Source organism: Hippopotamus amphibius, chromosome 2, assembly GCF_030028045.1.
Source record: "Hippopotamus amphibius kiboko isolate mHipAmp2 chromosome 2, mHipAmp2.hap2, whole genome shotgun sequence".
Lineage (NCBI taxonomy): Eukaryota > Metazoa > Chordata > Mammalia > Artiodactyla > Hippopotamidae > Hippopotamus > Hippopotamus amphibius.
Window position 1 is genome coordinate 116,506,917 of NC_080187.1, and position 27,768 is coordinate 116,534,684.

General features: G+C 39.7%; 2 protein-coding genes across 2 annotated transcripts in view; both read right to left on the minus strand.

Moving 5' to 3' along the window:
• Positions 1–27,768, minus strand: part of MFSD14B (major facilitator superfamily domain containing 14B) — a 128,447-nt gene that overhangs the window by 82,019 nt on the left and 18,660 nt on the right. The gene's annotated exons all lie outside the window — the stretch shown is intronic.
• Positions 15,600–16,637, minus strand: LOC130844240 (uncharacterized protein C11orf98-like). The gene has a single exon (XM_057720527.1). It carries the CDS (start codon positions 16,546–16,548, stop codon positions 16,177–16,179), a length of 372 nt encoding a protein of 123 aa, XP_057576510.1. The 5' UTR covers positions 16,549–16,637; the 3' UTR covers positions 15,600–16,176.

The following is a 27,768-nucleotide window of genomic DNA, read 5'->3' on the forward strand; positions in this document are numbered from 1 at the left end:
AGGAAATGATCAAATTCAGACTGTGGGACATTATGCAAGACAACTGGCCTGGTCTCCCTAAAAATGTCAATGTCATAAAAGACCAAAGTAAAGGTAGGAGACTTGTACAGATTAAAGGAGACAATAGTCTTAAAAACCAAATGGAGGATCCTTGACTAGATCCTAGATAAAAAGGAGATGAGGAAAAAATCTAAATATGTACTATATATTAGATAATCATTTGGCACTGAGACAGGAAGGGGGCAGAGAACAACCTTTAAAAGAATGACATAGCCCAAGGACATAATAAACTGGTTAGAACCAGCTAGGCTCAAGATAGCTGACAAGTCAACTTTCATTAGACCTGGAGCCTCAGTAACACATCAGCACGCTAAGTGACATACCCACAGGCTCCTGGCCTGACAGTTCCTAGGCGACCATAAAAGGTCAACAAGTGGGCAGTGGCCCAATTCCTAGAAATCCCCACCCCTTCCTGAAATAGCCAGAATAATCCTCCCACTCATTGGCCTATGAAATTACCCACTCTTACAAAAACTGACTATCCCGTACCCTGGTGCCTTGCTCACCTTCAAGATGGCCCACAGTTTGTCTGTGGAGTGTATTTCTCCCTGAATAAACCTTCTCTCACTTTACTATGTCTCGCTCTTGAATTCTTTCCCGTGAGAAGCCAAGAACCCACACTTGGAGGCCATCCCAGGAACTCCCCTGAGGCCTTGGACGTGACCATCTTCTAGTGCCCCACTCTCGTTTTTGCAACAGCATTAACGTTACGGCAACTCACTGTCAAATGATTTGGCAAAAAAAAAAAAAAAAGGCACATACATACTTTCTAAAGCAAATGTCACAAAATTTAATTTTGTTAATTGCTGAATTTAGATGAAGGGAATGAATATTCATTTCACTATTCTTTTAACTTTTTGTAGTTCTGAAATTTTTCAAAACAGGCCAAGAACAATTGTTATTAAAAATCCAAAGTCGTAAATTTCTAGATTTTTGCAATGTCTAATAAGTAGTTTCAATGTCATTCAATAAGACATTTGCAACACAGAAAGCATCTTACAAAATTTAAAAGAAAAAGAAGAACCAATTAAGCATCTGTCAACTATAAATTGGAACTTGCCATCTGCCTGTACAAGAATTAAATCAATTTGAGCTGCTGTAGCTACTCACCTTCCACATTGCCTGAAGGGAATTCAGGGTGGAGACCAGGAATGAGGCACTCTGTGCTTTGGAGGATGGGTGGAACAGGTCTTTAAATAGTTAGATGTTTTCAGGAGCTGATTTTATGAGCCCAACCCTTGCATCCCCTCATATCTAGAAAAGCACTAAATCCCTACACCGTGAAGTCTGCTCCTCGTGACTAGCAGAAACCCCCTACAAAAATATATGTTTGGTTACATGTACTTCTCCTTTACCAAGAATACACTTAATCTCCCCCCACCACCTCTTTGGAACAGTTTCTCAGAGCTACCTGGGATGCTGTCTCCTGGGTTGCAGTCCTAATTTTGCCCCAAATAAACTCAACTCACAACTCTTACCTTGTGCATTTCTTTTAAGTCGACACATCAAACAATCAAAAAAAAGACTTTTAATATAACACAACCTTCAAATCAGGTTTTGAAACAGGAGGGAAGGGAACAGGGAACAACCTTTAAAAGAATGACATAGCCTTGGATACAACATAAACCGGTTAGAAACCAACTGGTTAGGTCTAAGATGGAGGGAGATTCGACTTCCACTAGACCTTGAGCCTCATTATACGCTCATTATAATACATTAGCACGTTAAATGTGACAGTTCCGAGGCCAACCACAAAAGGCCTAAAAGTGAGTGGTGGTCCAATTTCTGGAAATCCCCATCACTTCCCCAAAATAGTGGGAATAATCTTCCCCCTCATTAGCCTCTGAAATTACCCAGCCCATAAAAGCTAACCATGCCATATTTCAGGGCCTCTGGCCTGCTGAGATGGCCCCCATTCTACCTGTGGAGGGTGTTCTTTCCTAGTGTCTCTTTCACTTTCTGAGACAACCCCATGCCCTGTGGCCACTCTCACCTTTTGAGACAACTGTATTCTGTCTATGGAATGTATATCTCTCTAAATAAATCCATTTCTTACCTATCACTTTGTCTCCCACTGAATTCTTTCTGTGATGAGACATAAAGAACCTGAGCATCATTAAATCCTGAGACCAAGTGTGTGATCTCAATTAAAAGACAGTGCATTTAAGTCCCAATCTGTGTTCTGGCTGGGTTCAACCCAGCCTGTGGGTTCAAGTCCCATCTGAGTCGTGCACTTTCAGTTTCATCAGTCTTTTCTCCATAGACTAGAGAATGGAAATGGTAGCAACTCATCAGCCTCTGCCTGTGATGAGATCTTCTGCATCAGTTGCCACTTGGAGTCAGAAACCCTGCCATTATAATTGTGCCAATTACAGAGTAGCTTTCCATCCTAGCTCCTTCACCACCTGCAGGGCAGCCACAGCAACCATTTAAGTGTAAATCAGCTGTTACTCCTCTGCTCCCCTCCCTGGCCCCTACTGCACTCAGCCACACATCTAACAGGTCCTGGTCCTACACCTCCCTATTCCCTTGTTATGCTCTATTGATTTCTAGAAGATGTCTAACAAACTTCATTTTTGTTTACTACCTACCTCCCCTGGAATGGGAATGTAAATGCCACAAAGGAAAAGGATTTTTTGTCTGTTCTGTTCAGAGGTGTATCCCAAATAGCCCTTCTCTCTATATAACAAGCACTCAACAAAAAACACATGAGATGGAAGAAGGCACTCTTCTGAGACTAATGTCTTTTCTGTCGTCTTTCAAACAGCAAAGCCCATAACATAGAACAAAATGACACATATTGCTCAAAGAAATAGTATGGGGGGAGAAAAAGAAGAACCACATACTACATTACTATATAGTATATAGTCCACATATTGGTTTTGGGTAAGAAATATTAACCAGGAGGAGAAAGATGCTGGTGAAGTAGTGGGATGTGGAATGCAACCCTCTCCACAGATGCATTGGGAGTGCACCAAAAGACACAATAATTCCCACAGAGAACCAACTGAACACCAACAGACAACCTCGGACACCAAAAGGAACTGCAAGGATCCCAACATAACCGGTAGGGAGGCATATACAACAACTCAAAGAGGGTGAAGCGGCTGAGCTGTGGCAGATGGGAGGGAGTGAGAAACACATGGAGGGTCCGCACCATGGCTCAGTGTTCCCGGACTGAGACGTCAGTTCACAGCTGAACAGGGGGTCTGGGAGCGGGAGCATGGGAACCAGAGAACTGGTTCAGGGTGAGAAACATTTTTGGCAGTAGGGAGACAGACAGAGAGGACAGGAGGGAAGAGGTCCACAGTGAGGAGTGTCTGCCCCGGAGAGCTGCAGGGCCATGATGGCAGCTGGATGCTCCTGGCTCACAGGCTGGGGGTAGGAGCCACAGGCATAGCATCTCTCTCTCTCAGCGCCTGCAACAGGCAGAGGAAGGACCTCTGTGGGGCCAAGCTAAGGCACTCAGGGATAACAAAGGCCCTGGGGTGGGACTGGCTTAGAGTGCCGGCAGCAGAAAGCAAAAAGCCCAGAGAGAGGCCCAACTCTGAGACATTCTGTTTATACCTGAGCCACCGGCATCCCTCTGCAACAGGCACCTCCACGCCCAACTGAACCACCATGACCCAGAGAGTGTGCCACTGCTCACTCACTCCCAGGGGAAGGAGCCACTACTGTACCCTCTCCCTCCCAACAAAGAAACACCATGAAGGCAAAGGAGGAGGAAAAAAACCCCACAAGACCAAATAAATGAAGAGGAAATAGGAAAAATGCCTGAAAAAGAATTCAGAGTAATGATAGTAAAGATGCTCCCAAATCTCAATAACAAAACACATAAAACACAAGAAACAGTTAATAAGGACTCAAAAGAACTAAAGAACAAATGAACAGCAATGCAAAACAAAATAACTGAAATTAAAAACACTCTTGATGGTATAAACAGCAGAATAACTAAGGCAGAAGGATGAATAAGTGAGCTGGAAGACAGAAGGGGGGAAAAACTGCCATAGAGCAGGGAAAAGAAAAAAGAATAAAAAGAATAGAAGACAGTCTCAGACACCTCATTGATAACATTAAGCGCACCAACATTTGAATCACAAGCATCCCAGAAGTAGAAGAAAAAAAGAAAGGGTCTGAGAAAATATATGAAGAGGTTGTAGTGGAAAACTTCCCCAACATGGGAAAGGAAATGATTAACCAAGTGCAAGAAGCACAGAGAGTCCCATACAGAACAAACCCAAAGAGAAATACACCAAGGCACATATTAATCAAACTAACGACAATTAAACACACACACAAAAATATTACAAACAGCAAGAGAAAAGCAACAAATAACATGTAAGGGAGAACCCATAAGGATAACAGCTGACCTTTCTGCAGAAACTCTGCAGGACAGAAGATAATGGTAGGATATACTGAAAGTCCTGAAAGAGAAAAACCTACAGCCAAGAAGAATCTACCCAGCAAGAATCTCATTCAGATTCAACGGAGATATCAAAAGCTTTCCAGACAAGCAAAAGTTAAGACAATTCAGCACCTCCAAACCAACCTTACAACAATTGCTTAAGGAACTTCTCTAAGTAGGAAACACAAGAGAAGGAAAACACCTACAAAAACAAACCCAAAACAATTAAGAAAATGGTAATAGGAACACACATGTCAATCATCACCTTAAATGTAAATGGATGAAATGCTCCAACCAAAAGACACAGACTGGCTGAATGGATACAAAAACAAGACCCTTCTATATGTTGCCTACAAGAAACCCACTCCAGACCAAGCAATATATATAGACTGAAAATAAAGGGATGGAAAAAGATATTCCATGCAAATGGAAGTCAAAAGAAAGCTGGAGTAGCAATACTCATATCAGACAAATTAGACTTTAAAGTAAAGACTATTACAAGGGACAAGGAAGGACACTACATAATGATCAAGGGATCCATCCAAGAACATATCACAATGGTAAATATCTATGCCCCCAACATAGGAGAATCTCAATACATAAGGCAAATGTTAACAGCCATAAAAGGGGAAATCAACAGTAACACAATAATAGTGGGAGACTTGAACACCCCACTTACATCAATGGACAGATCATCCAAACAGAAAATAAATAAAGACACACAAGCTTTAAATGACACATTAGACCATCTCGACTTCATGGATATTTATAGCACATTCCATCCAAAAATGACAGAATACACTTTCTTCTCAAGTGCACACAGAACATTTTCCAGGATAGATCACATCTTGGGTCACAAATCAAACCTCAGTAAATTCAAGAAAACTGAAACCATCTCAAGCATCATCTCTGGCCACAACACCATGAGACTAGATATCAGTTACAGGAAAAAAACTGCAAAAAAGACAAACACATGGAGGCTAAACAATACACTATTAAATAACCCAGAAATCACTAAACAAACCAATGAGGAAATCAAAAAATATCTAGAAACAACTGACAATGAAAACACAACAACCCAAAACCCATGGGATGCAGCAAAAGCAGTTCTAAGAGGGAAGTTTATAGCAATGCAATCCTACCTCAAGAAACAAGGAAAATATTGAATAAACAACCTAATCTTACACCTAAAACAATTAGAAAAAGAAGAACAAAGAAACCCCAAAGTGAGCAGAAGGAAAGAAATTGTAAAGATCAGATCAGAAATAAATGAAAAAGAAAAGAAGGAAACAATAGCAAAGAGCAATAAAACTAAAAGCTGGTTCTTTGAGAAGATAAACAAAATTGATAAACCATTAGCCAGACTCATCAGGAAAAAAGGGAGAAGATGCAAATCAACAGAATTAGAAATGAAAAGGGAGAAGTAACAGACACTGCAGAAATACAAAAGATCATGAGAGACTACTACAAGCAACTATATGCCAAACAATTGGATAACCTGGAAGAAATGGATACATTCTTAGAAAAACACAATCTTCCAAGACTGAACCAGGAAGAAATAGAAACTATGAACAGACCAATGACAAATACAGAAATTGAGGCAGTGATTAAAAATCTCCCAACCCACAAAAGCCCAGGGCCAGATGGATTCACAGGCGATTTTCTATCAAACATTTCAAGAAGAGCTAATACCTATCCTTCTCAAACTCGTCCAAAATAAAGCAGAAGGAGGAACACTCCCAAACTCATTGTACGAGGCCACCGTCACCCTGATACCAAAACCAGGCAAAGATGTCACAAAAAGAGAAAATTACAGGCCAGTATCACTGATGAATATAGATGCAAAGGTCCTCAACAAAATACTAGCTAACAGAATACAACAGCACATTAAAAAAAATCACACACCATGATCAAGTGGGGTTTATCCCTGGGATGCAAGGATTCTTCAATATATGAAAATCAATCAACATGATACATTATATTAACAAACAAAAGGATAAAAAACATATGATCATCTCAACAGATGCAGAAACAGCTTTTGACAAATTTCAACATCTATTTATGATAAAAACTCTCCAGAAAATGGGCATAGAAAGAAATTACCTCAACATAATAAAAGCCGTATCTGAGAAACCAAAAGCCAACATCATTCTAAATGTTGAAAAACTGAAAGAATTCTCTCTTAGGACAGGAACAAGACAAGGATGTCCACTCTTACCATTATTATTCAACATGGTTTTGGACATTTTAGCCACAGCAATCACAGAAGAAAAAGAAATAAAACGAATCCAAATTGGAAAAGAAGAAGCAAAATGTCACTCTTTGCAGATGACATAATATTATACATAGAAAACTCGAAAGACTCTACCAGAAAACTGCTAGCACTAATTGATTAGTTTAATAAAGTAGCAGGATAGAAAATTAATGTGCAGAAATCTCTTGCACTCCTATACACTAACAATGAAAGAGCAAAAAGAGAAATTAAGGAAACTCTCCCATTTACCATTGCAACAAAAAGAATAAAATACCTAGGAATAAACCTGCCTAAGAAGGCAAAAGATCTGTATGCAGAAATCTTTAAGACATTGGTGAAAGAAATCAAAGATGACACAAACAGATGGAGGGACATACCATGTTCCTGGACTGGAAGAATCAACATAGTGAAAATGAATGTACTACCCAAAGCAATTTACAGATTCAACGCAATCCCTATCAAATTACCAGCGGCATTTTTCACAGAACTAGAGCAAGAAATCTTACAATTTGTGTGGAAACACAAAAGACTCCAAATAGCCAAAGCAATCTTGAGAAGGAAAGATGGAGTTGGTGGAATTAGGCTTCCTGGCTTCAAACTATACTACAGGGCCATTGTGATGAAGACAGTATGCTACTGGCACAAAAGTAGAAAAGAAGATCAATGGAACCGAATAGAGAACTCAGAGTTAAGCCCAAGCACATATGGGCAACTTATCTTTGACAAAGGAGGCAAGAATATACAATGGAAAAAAAGACAGCCTCTTCAATAAGCGGTGCTGGGAAAACAGAACACTTCCTAACACCAGACACAAAGATAAACTCAAAATAGATGAGAGACCTAAATGTAAGGCCAGACACTATAAAACTCCTAGAGGAAAACATATGCAGAACACTCTATGACATCCATCCAAGCAAGATCCTTTGTGACCTACCTCCTAGAATCATGGAAATAAAATCAAGAATAAACAAATGGGACCTCATGAATCTGAATAGCTTTTGCACAGTGAAAGAAACCATAAACAAGACAAGAAGGCAACCCTCAGAAATGGGAATAAATAGTTGCCAAAGAAGCAACGGACAAAGGATTAATCTCCAAAATATACAAGCAGCTCATGAAGCTTAATACCAAAAAAGCAAATAACCCAATCCACAAATGGATGCAAGAGCTAAATAGACATTTCTCCAAAGAAGACATACAGATGGCCAACAAACACATGAAGATGCTCAGCATCACTAATCATCAGAGAAATGCAAGTCAAAGCCACTTGAGGTATCACCTCACACCGATCAGAATGGCCATCATCACAAAATCTAGAAACAACAAATGTTGGAGAGGGTGTGGAGAAAAGGGAACTCTCCTGCACTGTTGGTGGGAATGTAAGTTGGTACAGCCACTATGGAAAACCGTTTGGAGGTTCCTTAAAAAACTAAAAATAGAACTACCATATGATCTGGTAATCCCACTACTGGGCATATACCCAGGAAAACCATAATCCAAAAAGAAACATGTGCCATAATGTTTATTGCAGCATTATTTACAATAACCAGGACATGGAAACAACCTAAATTCTCATCAACAAATAAATGGATAAAGAAGATGTGGCATATATATACAATGGAATATTACTCAGCTATAAAAAGGAATGAGATGGAGCTCTATGTAATGAGGTGGATAGACCTAGAGTCTGTCACACAGAGTGAAGTAAGCCAGAAAGTGAAAAACAAATATTTTATGCTAACTCATATATACGGAATGTATAAAAAAATTAAAAAATGGTACTGATAAACCCAATGCCAAGACAAGAATAAAGATGCAGATGCAGAGAATGGACTGGAGGACAGCGAGGTTGGGAGGGGTGGGGGTGAAGGGGAAGCTGGGACGAAGTGAGAGAGTAGCATAGACATATATATACTACCAACTGTAAACTAGATTGCCAGTGGGAAGTTGCTGTAGAACAAAGGGAGATCAACTCAATGAAGGATGATGCCTTAGAGGGCTGGGACGGGGAGGGTAGGGGGGAGTCGAGGGAGGGAGGGAATGTGGGGATAGGTGTATACATACAGCTGATTGACTTTGGTGTACCTCAAAAACTGGTACAAGAGTCTAAAGCAATTATATTCCAAAAAAAAAAAGAAAGAAAGAATGAAATATTAAGCAAAAGCAATATGTGGACTTTGGGTTTTGACTCTGAGAAAAAAAAAAACCTAAGTTAATTGTGAAATGAAATTCATATTTTATGCCAAGAGAAGAAAAGTTTAAACCTAAAAACTTTCCTCTGCCCTTTGGCCTCTTCTTTCTCCCCACTGTGAACTGTGTAACTGCATTCTGCATCAGCCAAACCTTTCCCATCAGTAGAAATTTCCCCTCAACCATAAAGAACAACATTCTCCTAAGACAACTCCTTAAAGATAACACTCTTTCTTGATAAGGGGTCACTTGGCACTCAGATGTGCATTATATAAACTGCCAAGAATGTCATTTGATGTACAGCCCTCTTGTCTCAAAAAAGCTTAACACAACTGTCTTGACTTCTGACGGGCCAAACAGTTCTCAGAGCTTTCTGAGGTGCTCTTTCAGGTTATACTCCTAAAATTTGGCTCAAACAAAATTTTCCATTTCTTTCTTAGATCGACTGGTTAATTTTTAATCAACATAATCAGGCAAATTTGAAAATGGAAAAGGTATTAAATGATACTCAACACTTGTACTCGTAATAAGGTACTGAAGATTTTTAAAGAAATCCTCACACCTTAGCATCACATATTAATGTATTAAATTTTGAAATGAGAAGATATCTGTAATCTGTTTTAAAATCTACAGCATGAAAACAAAAGCAGAAGTGGTGCCAAAAATAAATTTTATAAAAGTAAACAGCTTATATGCACTTACTAATAATTTCCAAATTATTTGGGTGGAAATTCTGATAGTTACCCCACACTGAGAAGAAACTGCTCTCAAACTGTGCGTGAATATGCCAACAAATAGCCTAACTGTTCCTTTTAAATCATTCATTTTATTTATCAAGCATCATGCACACAAGAATAAAACAAAGAAAAAACAAACAACCTCTGAAAACCGCTCAGGGCCACCCTATTTCTCATTCGCAATTTCCGTGGTTTAGTGCTTCTTCCCCAGGCAAGCTCTATTTATGAAGGCCACTGGAAGAGAGATCTGCGTGGCTGCAATACTGATTAAACATACAAACAGGTACACACTTTACTGTGTGTGTACATCATGATATAATTACACTATCTTTAACACCTTGCCAAAAATAGACAATCCACTTTTTACTCAAACATTAAAGCTTACATCTGCCAGTTAGAAATTGTTTAAATTAACAAACATCTTTCTAAAATGCAAACCCTTTCTTTCACCTCTACATAAACTACTTTAATTGAATTACCATTCATCCCTAGCAAATACCAACATGCACGACAGCCAGGCCTTGGTATGGTGGGAACTTTGTGTGAGGAACTGAATATGAGATCGTGACAAAAATAAATCTGCTCTCCTTCCAGTTCTTCCTAAGCTCTTAGTGGCTAGTGTGCTGATGAAAAAAGTGTCACAGGCTTCTCCTTTAAATTATGAGCTAATTAGAAAGTATTTATCAAAACTTAACCAATTATTTCCAGTTGAACATTACCTAGTGCAGCATCTCTGGATCAGTCCAACATCTCCCCTCTCCATTTCGCCTCTTTAGAAATCAGTATGGAACATGTTGAGATGTTAAGAAGCAGAGGATGAAGTGTGTGACAATGTTGTTACACACCCACATTACCATCTCTCCCACAGATAATGACCCTACCTTGACTCCTCTTCATTGCCCCCTCCAAATCTTTCCTGACACTACACTCAGAGTGATCATTCTAAAACACAAATTTCATCCTAGTGCTCCTGTAGAAGACTGCAAAAATTGAGCTACAGATTCCTCCCATTTCGGTACACAAAATCTTTTTACAACATGACTATCCTGTCAGTTCCATCAAAAGGTAGAGTCTATTTCTCCACTTCCCCACATATGGGGTCACTTAACAACTTGATCTAACAACAGATATCAGGTAAAGTAACAACACAGACTTCTGACATAGGCCTCCAGAGGCCTTCAAGACCACATGAAGAAATCCAATCTAGGCATAGGAGGATAAGAGAGTATGAGGCCTTTCAGACCAACCAGTGAACAGCCACTGCCAAATGCCTGATACACAGGCAAGGCCAGTTGAGATCATCCAACTCCAATCAAGCCTGCAGATGACTGAAGAACTTATGAGTAACTCCAAAAAAATTCAGTGAAGGAACCCCACACTGAGCTTAGCCCAAACTGCTAACCCAAAGGATACTTGTTTTAAGTCACTAAATTTAGGGGTAGTACCTTATGTAGCAAATAGTAACTGATACAACCCCCAACCCCTTGCCCTCATAACTAATTTTAAACTTTTAACACTATTTTTGAGTCTCTTTTGTAGCTCTCCAATCTCATTCTTAGTCCAAACATAACTCAATGAAAAATGTATGAGATTAAAGAATAACCTTCACCACAAACATCACTTTCCACGATTTTATTTTAGAGTAGATTGCGTAGTCACTGTATATATGATAGACATTTGTGATTATAAAGAGCAACCACAAATGTCTGAGAAATCATTTTTTGAATGCTAGACTACAAAAAAACCCTAATAGTTCACAGTATCAGTGGTGTTGGGAGGCAGGGGAATGTGGGTGACATGTTAATGATGACATCTTAGTGACTTAAAATATAAGCATGTGAAACATGCTATAACATGAATGAACCTTGAGGACACGATACTAAGTGAAATAAAACAGTCACAAAAAGACAAATACTTTATGAGTCCACTTATATGAGGTATCTAGAGCAGTCGAATGCACAGAAACAAAACAGAGAACGGTGGATGCTGATGCCAGAGGCTGGGGAGGGAGAAAGAGAAAATTGTTGTTCAATGAGTATACAATTGTTTTGTAAGATGAAAATATCTTCTTGTTTAACACTGCAAATGTACTTCATACTACTGAATCATACACTTAAAATTTACCATCTTAATCACTTTTACATTATGTGTATTTTTCCACAATTAAAGAAAATGTATATATATACATTTACGTATATATGCATGTGGAATATTCAAAATCACCTGAGGGACACCAAAAGAGCATTCTTCACCTTTAGAGAAAATATCTTCAAAAGCAGCTGAAATAGAAGGAAAGGAAGCCTGTGTGATTAAAGATGATGAGGCATCCATATGCATTAAGACCTATTTCTTTCGAACATAAACCTCAGACAGAAAGAGCCAAGGGATGTAAAAAGACATTCCATGCAAATGGAAATCAAAAGAAAGCTGGAGTAGCAATACTCATATCAGATAAAACAGACTTTAAAATAACGACTGTTATAAGAGACAAGGAAGGACTACATAAGGATCAAGGGATCAATCCAAGAAGAAGATATAACAATTGTAAATATCTATGCACTCAACATAGGAGCACCTCAATACATAAGCAAATGCTAACAGCCATAAAAAGGGAAATCAACAGTAACACAACAATAGTAGGGGACTTTAACACCCCCCCTTATAACAATGGACAGATTATCCAAACAGAAAATAAATAAGGAAACAGAAGCTCTAAATGGCACATTAGACCAGACAGACTTAATTGATATTTATAGGACATTCTATCCAAAAACTACAAAATACACTTTCTTCTCAAGTGCACACAGAACATTCTCCAGGAGAGATCACATCTCAGGCTGCAAATCAGCCTCGGTAAATTTAAGAAAATTGAAACTGTATCAAGCATCTTTTCCAACAACAACACTATTACAGGAAACTGTAAAAAACACAAACAGATGGAGACTACACAATATGCTACTAAATAACCAAGAGATCGCGGAAGAAATCAGAGGAAATCAAAAAATACCTAGAGACAAATGACAATGAAAACACAATGATCCAAAACCTATGGGATGCAACAAAAGCCACTCTAAGAGGGAAATTTATAGCAATACAATCTTACCTCAAGAAAAAGAAAAATCTCAAATACACAACCTAATTTTATAACTAAAGCAATTAGAGAAAGAACAAAAATCCCCTCAAAGTTAGCAGAAGGAAAGAAATTATAAAGATCAGAGTAGGGGGGACTTCCTAGGTGGTGCAGTGGTTAAGAATCCACCTGCCAAAGCAGGGGACATGGGTTCGAGCCATGTTCCAGAAAGATCCCACACGCCTCTGAGCAGCTAAGCCAGTGTGCCACAAATATTGAGCCTGCTCTCTACAACCCGCAAGGCACAAGTAGTGAGCCCACACACCACAACCACTGAAGCCCGTGCACCTAGAGTCTGTGCTCTGCAACAAGAGAAGCTGCCACAATCATAAGCCCACACACCATAATGAAGAGTAGCCCCCGCTCGCTGCAACTAAGAAAAGCCTGTGAGCAGCAATGAAGACCCAACACAGCCAATAAATAAATAAATAAATAAATAAACAAATAAACAAACATAAAAAAAAAGATCAGAGCAGAAATAAATGAAATAGAAGCAAAGAAAACAACAGTAAAGATCAATACAACTAAAAGCCGGTTCTTTGAGAAGATAAACAAAATTGATAAACATTTAGCCAGACTCATCAAGAAAAAGAGGGAGAACACTCAAATCAATAAAATTAGAAATGAAACAGGAGAAGTATAGACACCACAGAAATAAAAAGCATCATAAGAGACTATACAAGCAACTATATGCCAATTAAATGGACAACTTGGAAGAAGCAAATTCTTAGAAAAGTATATACTTCCAAGACTGAAACAGGAAGAAACAGAAAATAAGAACAGACTAATCACAAGTAATGAAATTGAAACTGTCATTAAAAATCTTCCAACGGGGTGGCACCAAGATGGCAGCGTGGGAAGACACGGAGGTCATGTCTCCCCACAAATAGATCAGTTGCCAGAGGCTGGTGGGGGACCTGAGGCCCAAGGAGACTGTTGGAACCCCAGAGCAACTGGGTAGGACCTGGAGGAAGTCAGGGGGGCAGTGAAGGGGAAGCCGGATGGAACCAGCGCCCCTGGGGGGTGGCTGGCCAAGGGGGGAGGCTCCTGCCTGGAAAGACCCCTGGGGTCTGGGGAGATCACGAAACCACATCTGGGTTTCTGCCACCCAGGAGGCCAAGAGGCCTGCTGAGCTCCTGGGCCTGGAAGCCTGCTGGGTTCCCCAGTGGGGTCCTCCACCCTCCAAGGCCCCCTCCAGGCTGCCTGGGTCCTGGGGGTGTGGGAGGGAGGAGGAGAGAGGAGGTGGAGAGGCGGACTTGTGGGGGTGGGGGCTTTGAGATCAGGGGATGGAGAAGCGACAGGGCGTTTCGCCTGCCTTCTTGGCCAGGAAGGCCAACTGGGCTCCCAGGCCTGGTCCTTCACTCTCCAGGCCCTGCTCCAGCACGTGGGTCCTGGGGGCATGGGGGGGAGGGGGAATGCAGGGAAGGAGAGAGGCAGAAAGCGGGGGTGGGAAGGGATTTCTCCACATCAGAAGAATATGGGAGGTACCCCCAGGGATTTCTTCCAGGTGGTTCCTCCAACTTCCAAGGCCCCTCCAGGCCGTTGGTCCTAGGAGTACAGGAGGGAAGCGGGGGGGAGGGGGGGTGAGGCAGAAGGGGTGAGGGATCCTCTGCGATCAGAGAATCTAGGGAGGAGTGGAAGGCATTTCCGCTGCCCACTGGCCCAGGAAGCCTGCTGGCCTCCCAGGCCTGGTCTCCAACTCAACAGGGTCCCCTCCCAGACTCGTTGGTCCCAGGGACGTAGGAGTGTGGCAGGGGAAGAGGAAGAGAGGCAGGAGAGGTGCAGAGGATCTTTCCCCTGCCCACTTGGGCCCGGAAGGCCTACTGGGCTCCCAAGTCTGGTCCCTCGGTCTCTGGGGCCCTCTCAGGCTGAGTGGGTCATACAGGTGTGGGAGGGAGGGAGCAAAGGGGAAAAGTAAGAGAGGCAGATAGTGGTTGTAGGGACCTTGCAGGACCAGAGGACTGGGGGGACACTGAGGGAAATCTCCCTACCCACTTGGCATTGGGAGGCCTGTTGTGCTGCCAGGCCTGGTCTTTGGTCCTCCAGGGGCCCCTCTAGGTCTCACTGGTCCTAGGGGTGTAAGAGGAAAGCAGGGGAGAAGACGAGAGGTGGGCAGGGGAGGGGGCCTTCTAGGATTGGAGGATTAAGGGAGGCAGAGAAAGTATTTCCCCTGCCCACTAGCCCTGGGAAACCTGCTAGGCTCATGGACCTGGTCTTTCACACTCTAGGGCCCTGTCCAGCTGCTTGGGACCTAGGAGAGTGGGGGGGGTGGGGGTGGGAAGAGAGGTAGACAGGGACCCTACAAGACTGGGAGATCCGGGGAAGTGTCACAGGCATTACCCTAACCCAGCTGGCCCTAGGAAGCCTGTTGGACGTCAGAGTCTGTTCTCCTGCCTTCCAGTGCCCCCCCGCCCCGCCCAGCTGTGAGGGTCCTAGGGAAATAGGAGGGAGGGAACGGGGAAGAAGAGAACCCAAGAGAGAGAGACCCTCCGAGACTGGAGGACTAGAGGAAGTGCCTAGCATTTCTCCCACCAACTCGGGCCCAGGGAGCCTGCTGGGTACCTGGACCTGGTCCTTTGCCCCCAAGACCAGAGGCATTCCTGGGGCCCTCTGCCTCACTGGGCCTAAGCCCCATCCCCCACCACCCCCAAAGCCTTTTCTAAGCGTAGGCCCTGCCCACTGCCTAACCACCCCCACCCCCACCTTCGTCTAAGCCCCCTCTCCACAGCCAAGGCCTTCTCTGGCTTTTTTTTTCCTTTTTTCTTTTTCCCACCGCCTCATTTCACCTATTGCAGTTGTTTTACCTTCCAGTTGTTGCCCCATCTTTTTTTTTTTTTTTTGTGAAGAATAATGTTCGCTTTATTAAAAACATAATCCAGCAAAGGAAGCAGAGACAACCACACTCACTTGTCCACCCTGGTCAGACAGGGGAGGTGGCAGGGCTAGTGTCAGGATCCTCACCTCCTCAATAATCCTTGTTTTTGTCAGTAATGGAAAATTGGAGTGTCACTCATTGGGGAGACAGAGCCATCATGGAGGTTGGCTTCTTGTTGTCTTTGCTAAAGTAACTACTGTGGGTCACGTTTCCCAATCATCTTGTTTCTACACTCACAGCCCCTTTTCGTGGCCCATCCCCATTCCTACATTTAATCACATACATCTCAGTGAGAACACTAGGGCTTTATTACAAATGGAGTTGACCCCTTAGGAACCCCTCTCCAATCTTTCTTTTCTACCCTCTTCCTCTCAATACATCCCTCCAGGACAGCTCACTAGGCTATTAGGGAAGAGGAATTTGGGGAGAGTGAAAAGGAGTAGCGCTTTCTCTGAAGTCCTCTGGAACAACCATTGAGTCCTCCTGGCTCCAGCTGAGAATCTTCTGGTGGAAAAGGTGTGAGACTTAGCTCTTATCTTCAAGGTCCTCCATGTCTACATCCTGGGGGGGTTTTGTCTTCTTTTTCGATTTGGGCTGTGGTTCACTAATCCTGGCTGGCTTGGAGGGGGCTTCCACTTCCATGGCTGCTTTCTCTTTCTGGGCAAGCCGGATCTGCTGGAGGAGTTTTCTGCACTTCTTCCCAGACAGAGTAATGTTGGCACGTGCACTGGACGCCCGCTTCTTGAGGTGGTGCCGAGTGATCAGCCCTTCGTCTATCACAGCCCCGACCACCCGATGCTTCAGTCGCCGCTCCTGGTTCAACACACGCCGTCGCTTGAACAGCTTCTTCTTCAGCTCCGTCCGCGGTCGGTTGATCTTTCCACCCGGAGCACCCATGGCCGCGCTGCGAGGCGGTCCGCCCCATCTATTTTTTAAAAACTGTTTCTAACACATCTTTTAGTTCCCTATTCTTATCACATATTTATCTTGCTATTATTCTGCTGTTCTCCTACTTTTTTTTTTTTTCCTGCCCCACATGGCTTGTAGGATCTTGATTCACAAGCCCAGGGTCAGGCCTGAGCTCCTGAGGTGGGAGTTCTGAATCCAAAACATTGGATTAACAGGGAAGCCCAGTCCCCAGGGAATAATCATCAGAGTGAGGTCTCCCAGAGGTTCTCACCTCAACACCAAGACCCAGCTATACTCAACAGCCTACAAACTCCAGTGTTTGAAACCTCAGGCTAAATACCCAGTGGGACAGGAACACAATCCCACTCATTCAAGGGACGGGGTGGGGGGATGATATGACAAAAAAATATGTCATAGATGAAGGAACAAGGTAAAAACACACAAGACCAAATAAATGAAGAAGAAATAGGAAAAATGCCTGGAAAAGAATTCAAAGTAATGATAGTAAAGATGATCCCAAATCTCGATGACAAAATAGAGAAAATACAAGAATCAGTTAAAAAGGACTCAGAAGAACTAAAGAGCAAACAAACAGTAATGGACAACAAAATAACCGAAATTAAAAATACCATAGATGGTACAAACAGCAGAATAACTGAGGCAGAAGAACGAGTAAGTGAGTTGGAAGATAGAATGGAGGATATAAATGCCAGAGCAGGAAAAAGAAAAAAAGAATAAAAAGAATGGAAAACAGTCTCAGAGAACTTGGTGACAACATTAAGCACACCAACATTCAAATCATAGGCATCCCAGTAGAAGAAACAAAGGAAGCGTCTGAGAAAATATTTAAAGAGGTTATAGTGAAAAACTTCCCCAACATGGGAAAGGAAATAATCAATCAAGTCCAAAAAGCGTAGAGAGTCCCATACAGAATAAACCCAAGGAGAAATACACCAAGGCACATATTAATCAAACTACCGACAATTAAACACACACACAAAATATTACAAACAACAAGAGAAAAGCAGCAAATAACATATAAGTGAAAACCCATAAGGATAACAGCTGACCTTTCTACAGAAACTCTGCCCAGGCCAGAAGGGAATGTCAGGATATACTCAAAGTCTTGAAAGAGAAAAACCTACAGCCAAGAATACTCTACCCAGCAAGAATCTCATTCAGATTCGATGGAGAAATCAAAAGCATTCCAGACAAGCAAAAGTTAAGACAATTCAGCACCTCCAAACCAGCCTTACAACAATTGCTTAAGGAACTTCTCTAAGTAGGAAACACAAGAGAAGGAAAACACCTACAAAAACAAACCCAAAACAATTAAGAAAATGATAATAGGAATACACATGTCAATCATCACCTTAAATGTAAATGGATTAAATGCTCCAACCAAAAGACACCAACTGGCTGAATGGATACTAAAACAAGACCCTTACATATGCTGTCTATGAGAAACCCACTTTAGACCAAGTGATTTATAAGAGACTGAAAGTAAAGGGATGGAAAAAGATATTCCACACAAATGGAAGTCAAAAGAAAGCCAGAGCAGCAATACTCATATCAGACAAATTAGACTTTAAAGTAAAGACTATTAAAAGAGACAAGGAAGGGGACTTCCTAGGTGGCGCAGTGGGTAAGAATCTGCCTGCCAATTCAGGGGACACAGGTTTGAGCCTGGCCCCAGGAAGATCCCACATGCCATGGAGCAAATAAGCCCCTGCATCACAACTATTGAGCCTGCACTCTAGAGCCCATGAGCCACAACTACTGAGCCCATGTGCCCCAACTACTGAAGCCCATGCACCTAGAGCCTGTACTCTGCAACAAGAAAGGCCACTGCAATGAGAAGCCCACGCACCACAAAGAAGAGCAGCCCCTGCTCACCGCAACTAGAGAAAGCCTGTGTGCAGCAACGAAGACCCAACACAGCCAATAAAATAAATAAGTAAATAAATTTATTAAAAAAAAGAGAGAGAGAGAGAGACAAGAAAGGACACTATATAATGATCAAGGGATCCATCCAAGAAGAACACATCACAATGGAAAATATCTATGCACCCAACATAGGAGCACCTCAATACATAAGGCAAATGCTAACAGCCATAAGAGGGGACATCAACAGCAACACAATAATAGCAGGAGACTTTAACAACCCACTTACATCAATGGAGAGATGAACCAAAGAGAAAATAAATAAGGACAAACAAGCTTTAAATGACACATTAGACCATCTCGACTTAAATGATATTTATAGGACATTCCATCCAAAAACAACATAATACACTTTCTTCTCAAGTGCACACGGAACATTCTCCAAGATAGATCACATCTTGGGTCACAAATCAAGCTTCGGGAAATTCAAGAAAATTGAGATCGTATCAAGCATTTTCTCTGACCACAACACCATGAGACCTGATATCAATTACAGGAAAAAAACTGTAAAAAATACAAACACATGAAGGCTAAGCAATACGCTACTAAACAACCAAGAAATCAACTGAAGAAATCAAAGAGGAAACCAAAAAATATCTAGAAACAACTGACAATGAAAACACAACAACCCAAAACCCATGGGATGCAGCAAAAGCAGTTCTATGAGGGAAGTTTATAGCAATGCAATCCTACCTCAAGAAACAAGAAGACTATCAAACAAACAACCTAATCTCACACCTAAAGCAATTAGAGAAAGAAGAACAACAACAACAAAAAAAACTCAAAGTGAGCAGAAGGAAAGAAATCATAAAGATCAGAGCAGAAATAAATGAAAAAGAAAGGAAGGAAACCATAGCAAAGAGCAATGAAACTAAAAGCTGGTTCTTTGAGAAGATAAACAAAATTGATAAACCATTAGCCAGACTCATCAAGAAAAAAGGGGGGGAAGATGCAAATCAACAGAATTAGAAATGAAAAAGAAGTAAAAACTGACACTGCAGAAATACAAAAGATCATGAGAGCATACTACAAGCAACTATAGGCAAATAAACTGGATAATCTGGAAGAAATGGATAATGGATTTTTAGAAAAGTACAATCTTCCAAGACTGAACTAGGAAAAAATAGAAAATAGGAACAGACCAACCACAAGCACTGAAATCGACTGTGATTAAAAGTCTCCCAACAAACAAAAGCCCAGGCCATCAGATGGATTCACAGGCGATTTTCTATCAAACATTTAGAGAAGAACTAATACCTAACCTTCTCAAACTCTTCCAAAATAAAGCAGAAGGAGGAACACTCTAAAACTCATTCTACAAGGCCACCATCACCCTGATACCAAAACCAGGCAAAGATGTCACAAAAAAAGAAAATTACAGACCAATATCACTGATGAATATAGATGCAAAAATCCTCAACAAAATACTAGCTAACAGAATCCAACAGTGCACTGAAAAGATCATATACCATGATCAAGAGGGATTTACCCCTGGAATGCAAGGATCCTTCAATATATGCAAATCAAACAATGTGATACAGCATACCAACAAACTGAAGGATAAAAACCATATGACCATCTCAATAGATGCAGAAACAGCTTCTGACAAATTTCAACATCCATTTATGATAAAACCTCTCCAGAAAATGGGCATAGAAAGAGATTACCTCAACATAATAAAAGCCATATCTGAGAAACCAAAAGTCAACATTGTTCTAAATGGTGAAAAACTGAAAGTATTCCCTCTAAGAACAGGAACAAGACAAGGGTGCCCACTCAACATTATTATTCAACATAGTTTTGGAAGTTTCAGCCACAACAATCAGAGAAGAAAATGAAATAAAAGGAATCCAAATTGGAAAAGAAGAAGTAAAACAGTCAGCTTTTGCAGATGACATGATATTACACATAGAAGACCCTAAAGATGCTACCAGAAAACTGCTAGCACTAATCAATCAATTTAGTAAATTAGCAGGATACAAAATTAATGCACAGAAATCTCTTGCATTCCTATACACTAACAATGAAAGAGCAGCAAGAGAAATTAAGGAAAGTCTCTGATTTACCATTGCAACAAAAAGAATAAAATACCTAGCAATAAACCTGCCTAAGGAAAAAAAAAGACCTGTATGCAGAAAAGCATAAGACACTGATGAAAGAAATCAAAGACGATACAAATAGAAGGAAAAACATACCATGTTCTTGGATTGAAAGAATCAACACTGTGAAAATGACTATACTACTGAAAACAATTTACAGATTCAATGCAACCCCTATTAAATTACCAACGACATTTTTCACAGAACTAGAAGAAGAAATCCTATGATTGCTATTCAGCCAAAGCAATCTTGAGAAGGAAAGACAGAGTTGGTGGAATTAGGCTTCCTGACTTCAAACTATATGACAAGGCTACAGTGATCAAGACAGTATGGTACTGGCACAAAAACAGAAAGGTAGATCAATGGAACAGAATAGAGAAGCCAGAGATAAACCCACACACATATGGGCACCTTATCTGTGACAAAGGAGTCAAGAATATACAATGGAAAAAAGAGAGCTTCTTCAATAAGTGGTGCTCGGAAAATTGGACAGCTACATGTAAAAGAATGAAATTAGAACACTTCCTAACACCATACAAAAGAAGAAACTCAAAATGGATTAAAGATCTAAATGTAAGGCCAGACATTATAAAACTCCTAGAGGAAAACATAGGCAGAACACTCATGACATATATCAAAGCAAGATCCTTTTTGACCCACCTCCTGGAATGATGGAAATAAAATCAAGAATAAACAAATGGTTCCACCTCTGAATATGATTCTCTCTTATTTTGTCTCTTCCATTAAAAATACAAACATTAAAAAAAAAAAGAATAAACAAATGGGATCTCATGAAACTTAAAAGCTTTGCACAGCAAAAGAAACCATAAACAACACAAGAAGACAACCCTCAGAATGGGAGAAAATACTTGCCAATGAAGCAACGGACAAAGGATTAATCTCCAAAATATACAAGCAGCTCATGCAGCTTAATACCAAGAAAGCAAATAACCCAATCCACAAATGGGCAGAAGACCTAAACAGACACTTCTCTAAAGAAGACATGCAGATGGCTAAGAGGCACATGAAAAGATGCTCAACATCACTACTCATTAGAGAAATACAAGTCAAAACCACAATGAGGTATCACCTTACACCAGTCAGAATGGCCATCATCAAAAAATCTAGAAATCATAAATGTTGGAGAGGGTGTGAAGAAAAGAGAACTTTCCTGCACTGTTGGTGGGAATGTAAGCTAGTACAGGCACTATGGAAAAGTCTGCAAGTACCTTACAAAGCTAAAAAAGGAACTATCATATGACCCAGTAATCCCACTCCTGGGCATATACCCAGAGAAAACCATAATCCAAAAAGAAACATGTACATATTGTTCATTGCAGCAATGTTTACAATAGCAAGGACATGGAAGCAACCTAAATGCCCATCAACAAATGGATGGATAAAGAAGGTGTGGCACATATGTACAATGCAATATTACTCAGCCATAAAAATGAATGAAACTCAACTATACATAATGAGGTGGATAGACCTAGAGACTGTCATACAGAGAGACATAAGCCAGAAAGAGAAAAACAAATACCATATGTTAAGTCATATATATGGAATCTAAAAAAATAGTACTGATGAACCCAGTGACAAGGCAACAATAAAGATGCAGATGGAGAGAATGGACTTGAGGACACGGGGTTGGATGGGGGGAACGGGAAGCTGGGACAAAGTGAGAGAGTAGCATGGCCACAGATACACTACCAAATGTAAAATAGGTAGCTAGTGGGAAGTTGCTATATAATAAAGGGAGATCAAGTTGATGATGGGTGCTGCTTTAGAGGGCCAGGACAGGGAGGGTGGGAGGGTATTGTGGGAGGGAGGGGATATGGGTATATATGTATAAATACAGCTGATTCAGTTTGGTGTACCTCAAAAACTGGTACAAGAGTGTAAAGCAATTATATTCCAATGAAGAGCTTTAAAAAAAAATATTTTAAAGAGGGGAAAAATAAAATCTTCCAAGAAACAGAAGTCCAGAACCAGATGGCTTCACAGGTGAATTCTATCACACATTTAGAGAAGAGCTCACACCCATCCTTCTCAAACTCTTCCAAAAAATTGCAGAGGAAGGAACATTCCCAAGTTCATTCTACAAGGCCACCATCACCCAGATATCAAAACCAGACAGAGCACTCACAAAAAAAGAAAGTTACAGGCCATTATCACTGATGAACATAGACGCAAAAACCCTCAACAAAATACTAGCAAACTGAATCCAACAATACATTAAAAGGATCATACACCATAATCAAGTGGGATGTATCCCAGGGATGCAAGGGTTCTTCAATATACACAAATTAATCAATGTGATACAACATATTAACAAATTGAAGGATAAAAACCATATGAACCTTTGATTCCTGCCCTCAGGTGTGCAAGAGGAGCATGTTTCTTTCCAATAAAGACCAATACATCATGTCAAAATAAAGAAATAACAATATAAAAAAGCATGATCATCTCAATAGATGCAGAAAAAGCTTTCGACAAATTCAGCACCCGTTTATGATAAAAACTCTCCAGAAAAGTGGACACTGACGGGACCTACCACAACATAATAAAAGCCATCTATGACAAATCCAAAGCAAACATCCTTCTCAATGGTGGAAAACCAAAAGTATTTCCTCTAAGATCAGGAACAAGACATGGGTGTCCACTCTCACCACTACTATTCAACATAGTTTTGGAAGTTCTAGGCAGAGCAATCAGCGAAGAAAAAGAAATAAAAGGAATCCAAATTGGAAAAGAGAAGTAAAACTGTCACTGTTTGCAGATGACATGATACTATACATAGAAAATCCTAAAGATGCCACCAGAAAACTACCAGAGCTAATCAATCAATTTAGTAAATTAGCAGGATACAAAATTAATGCACAGAAATCTCTTGCATTCCTATACACTAACAATGAAAGATCAGAAAGTGAGATTAAGGAAACAATCCCATTCACCACTGCAACAAAAAGAATAAAATACCTACCAGGGAAAAACCTACCTAAGAGGATAAAAGACCTGTACTCAGAAAACTATAAGACACTGCTCAAAGAAATCAAAGATGACCCAAATAGATTAAGAGATACACCATGTTTTTGGATTGGAAGAGTCAATGTTGTGAAAATGACTATACTATCCAAAGCAATCTACAGATTCAATGCAATCCCTATCAAATTACCAATAGAATTTTTCACAGAACTAGAACAAAAAAGTTTATAGTTAGTATGGAAACAAAGAAACAATCTTGAGAAAAAAATATTGAGCTGGAAGAATCAGGCTCCCTGACTTCAGACTATATACTACAGGGCTATAGTAATCAAGACAGTATGGTACAAAAACAGAAATACAGATCAATGGAACAGAATAAAAAGCCCAGAGATAAACCCATGCACCCATGGTACCTAATCTATGACAAAAAAGGCCAGAATATACAGTGGAGCAAAGACAGCCTCTTCAATAAGTGGTGCTGGGAAAACTGGACAGCTACATGTAAAAGAATGAAATTAGAACACCCCCTAACACCATACACAAAATAAATTCAAAATAGATTAAAGACCTAAATGTAAGGCCAGACACTATAAAACTCTTAGAGAAATACATAGGAAGAACACTCTTTGACATAAATCACAGGAAGATCTTTCTTGACCCACCTCCTAGAGTACTGGAAATAAAAACAAAAATAAACAAATGAGACCTAATGACACTTAAAAGCTTTTGCACAGCAAAGGAAACCATAAACAAGACGAAAATACAGCCCTCAGAATGGGAGAAAATATTTGCAAATGAATTAACAAAGGATTATTCTCCAAAATATACAAACAGCTCATGCAGCTCAATATCAAAAAAACCCAAACAAACCAATCCAAAAATGGGCAGAAGACCTAAACAGACACTTCTCCAAAGAAGACATGCAGATGGCTAAGAGGCACATGAAACGATGCTCAACATCACTAACTATTAGAGAAACACAAATCAAAACTACAGTGAAGTATCACTGCACACCAGTAGGAATGGCCTTCATCAAAAAAAATCTAAAAATAATAAATGCTGGAGAGGGTGGGGAGAAAAGGGAATCCTCCTGCACTCTTGGTGGGAATGTAAATTGATACAGCCACTATGGAGAATAGTATGGAAGTTCTTTAAAAAACTAAAAATAGAACTACCATGTGACCCAGAAATCTCACTACCAGGAATACACACAGAGAAAACTATAATTCAAAAAGACACATGCACCCCAATGTTCACTGCAGTGCTATTTACAACAGCCAGGTCATGGAAGCAACCTAAACGTCCATCAACAGATGAATGGATAAAGATGTGGTACATATACACAATGGAATATTACTCAGCCATAAAAAGGAATGAAATTGGGACATTTGTAGCAACATGGATGGACCTAGAGACTGTCATACAGAGTGAAGTAAGTCAGAAAGAGAAAAATATTGTATATCAACGCATATATGCAGAGTCTAGAAAAATGGTATAAATGAACCGGCCTGCACAGCAGAAATAACAAACATACGGACACCAAGGTGGGAAAGGGAGGGAAGGATGAATGAGGAGATTGGGACTGACATATATACACTACTATGTATAAAACAGGTAACTAAATGAGAACCTGCTGTATAGCACAGGGAATTCTACTTAGTGTTCTGTGGTGACGTAAATGTGAAGGAAATCCAAAATAGAGGGGATATATGTATACATATGGCTGATTCACTTCGCTGTACAGTAGCAACTAACACAATGTTGTAAAACAACTATATCCCAACTGAAAAAAAAAAAAAAAAAGAAAAGAAAAGAAAAAGAAAGAGCCAAGCATACCTGTAGGTCTAGACTTGTCTTTGAGCTTCCTCTCTTACATGGGATGCTCCAGGGTGCTAAATGCATGGATATATTTTTTAATTTAGTGATGATTTTCCTAGTATATTGAAAGTTAGCTTAAAGGTAAATAAAAAGCATGGTCCATAGCATTCTGTTTAAAAAACTGTATACAACCCACCATAGGAAACAGTGAGTACTGATTTTTGTTTTTTTATGTGAGGAATTAACATCGCATTGCTTAATTAAGAAGGAAAACAGCTTCTCATCGCAGCTCTCTTAATTAAGCCTACTGTGATTCTCTCCTAAAGAGACATGGCTAGAGGTTTAACATCACTGGATATAGTACACAAGTTTGTACCTAATCATCAAAACAAGACAGTGCAAAAGAAGTACTTCCTGGATTTCTCTCAAAGTAGGACTCAGCAACTAACCAATGAATCACTGCACATATATTTCTATAAGTTAGCTGATGAGCTTAAATACAAAGAACCAAAATATCAAATACATGAAAGGCAGTATTAAGGGAACTACTTACTTGGACTTACATTTCTCTTCCACCTAATGTTTTACATAACAGTAGAGACTAATGAGTTTATTATCTTTCTGCATTTCTTTTTATAGAATATACATACTTGAAAACAGTACAACTGTTACATGAACATATGAAAGTCATATAACCTTAAAGTAAAGGAATACACTCCCCATAGGCAATCACAATGCTAGAAATCTGTCATATATTTTTATGCACGTACAGGGAAAAACATTCTTTTACATAAATGGTAACCGAATGTACACACTACCTTTTTTTAACCTTGATCTATCTCTTTCCATGTCACTGTATACAAATCCTCATTCTTTGTAATAGCTACATGGTATTCCATTGTGTCAATATACCATTATCTTAACCATTCCATATTGATGGATATCAGTGGAGTTTCTACTTTTTTAATGTTGCAATTAATAATTTTTATTTTAAAACTTTTTATTTTGAGATAATTTTAAACCTACAGAAAGTTGTAAAACCAGTAGAGTTCTTGTATATCCCTTACCACCTTGCCCAAATGTTAACATCTTAAATAACTATTGTACAATTACTCAAAGCTGGAAACTAATATTACTGTACTACTTTAGCTAATCTACAAATCTTATTTGAATTCACTGTTTTCCCCACTAATTTTTTCTTTTTCCTAATTTAGGACCTAATTCAGGATTTCACATTGCATTCAGTTCTCATGTTTCATTAGGCTTTTCCAATCATAGATGATATCTAAGATTTTTTTTTATTTTCATGACCTTGACACTTTTGAGGAGTACTGATATATACTTTACCAGTTGTTTTGTAGAATGTCCTTTAATTTGAATTTGTCTAATGTCATCTCACAATTAGGTTGGTGATATTCATTAAAATAATTTTATTGAGGTAAAATTTATATCCCAAAAAATTCACCATTTTTAAGTATACAATTCAGTGGTTTTTCATATATTCACAAAGTTCTAAAACTATCACCCAAAAAGAAATCCCATATCCATTAGAAGTCACTTCCCAATTTCCCCTCACCCCATCCCTGGGTAGACACTAATCTACCTTCTGTCTCTATGGATTTGCCTATTCTAGAATCATATATAAATAGAATTCGCAAATGGAATCACACAACATGTGGCTTATTGTGTCTTGCTGCTTCCATTCAGAATAATATTTCAAAGTTCATCCATGTCCATTATTCAATTCTATGGCTAAATAATATTCCATTGTGTGGTTATATTGCATTTTGTTTATTCATTCATCAGTTTAATAGACATGAGTTTTTTTCTACCTTTGGCTATTATGAATAAAGCTGCTATCAATGCTGATGTACAAGTTTTTGTAGAAACAGATTTCTAATTCCCTTGGCTATATACCAAGGAATGGAATTGTTGGGACAATTAATATCCTTTTATATATATAAATGTACAGCATTCTAGGACAAATCCCTAGAAGTGGAATTGTAGGGCCAAATGTTATGCACACTTTAAATTAAAATCAATAAGAACCAATTGTAAACAAAAAAAACCACTTCAACTTACATGAGCTAATCAACTAATATCTCTAACATATAAAATGCTTCTAAAAAAAAAAAATCAAGAAGAAAAAAGACTAACAACCCAATAGTAAGATGAGCAAAAGATATGAACAAACAGTTCATAGAATAAGGTATCAAATAGCCCTTCAACAACTTCATTTGTAATAAGAAAAATGCAAAATTGAGCTTTACTCAGATAATTTCTCACTTTAGGAACAGCGAAACTTCCAAAGTTTGACAATATTCTCTTACACAGCTAATCAGATGAAAACGGTACAATGTGA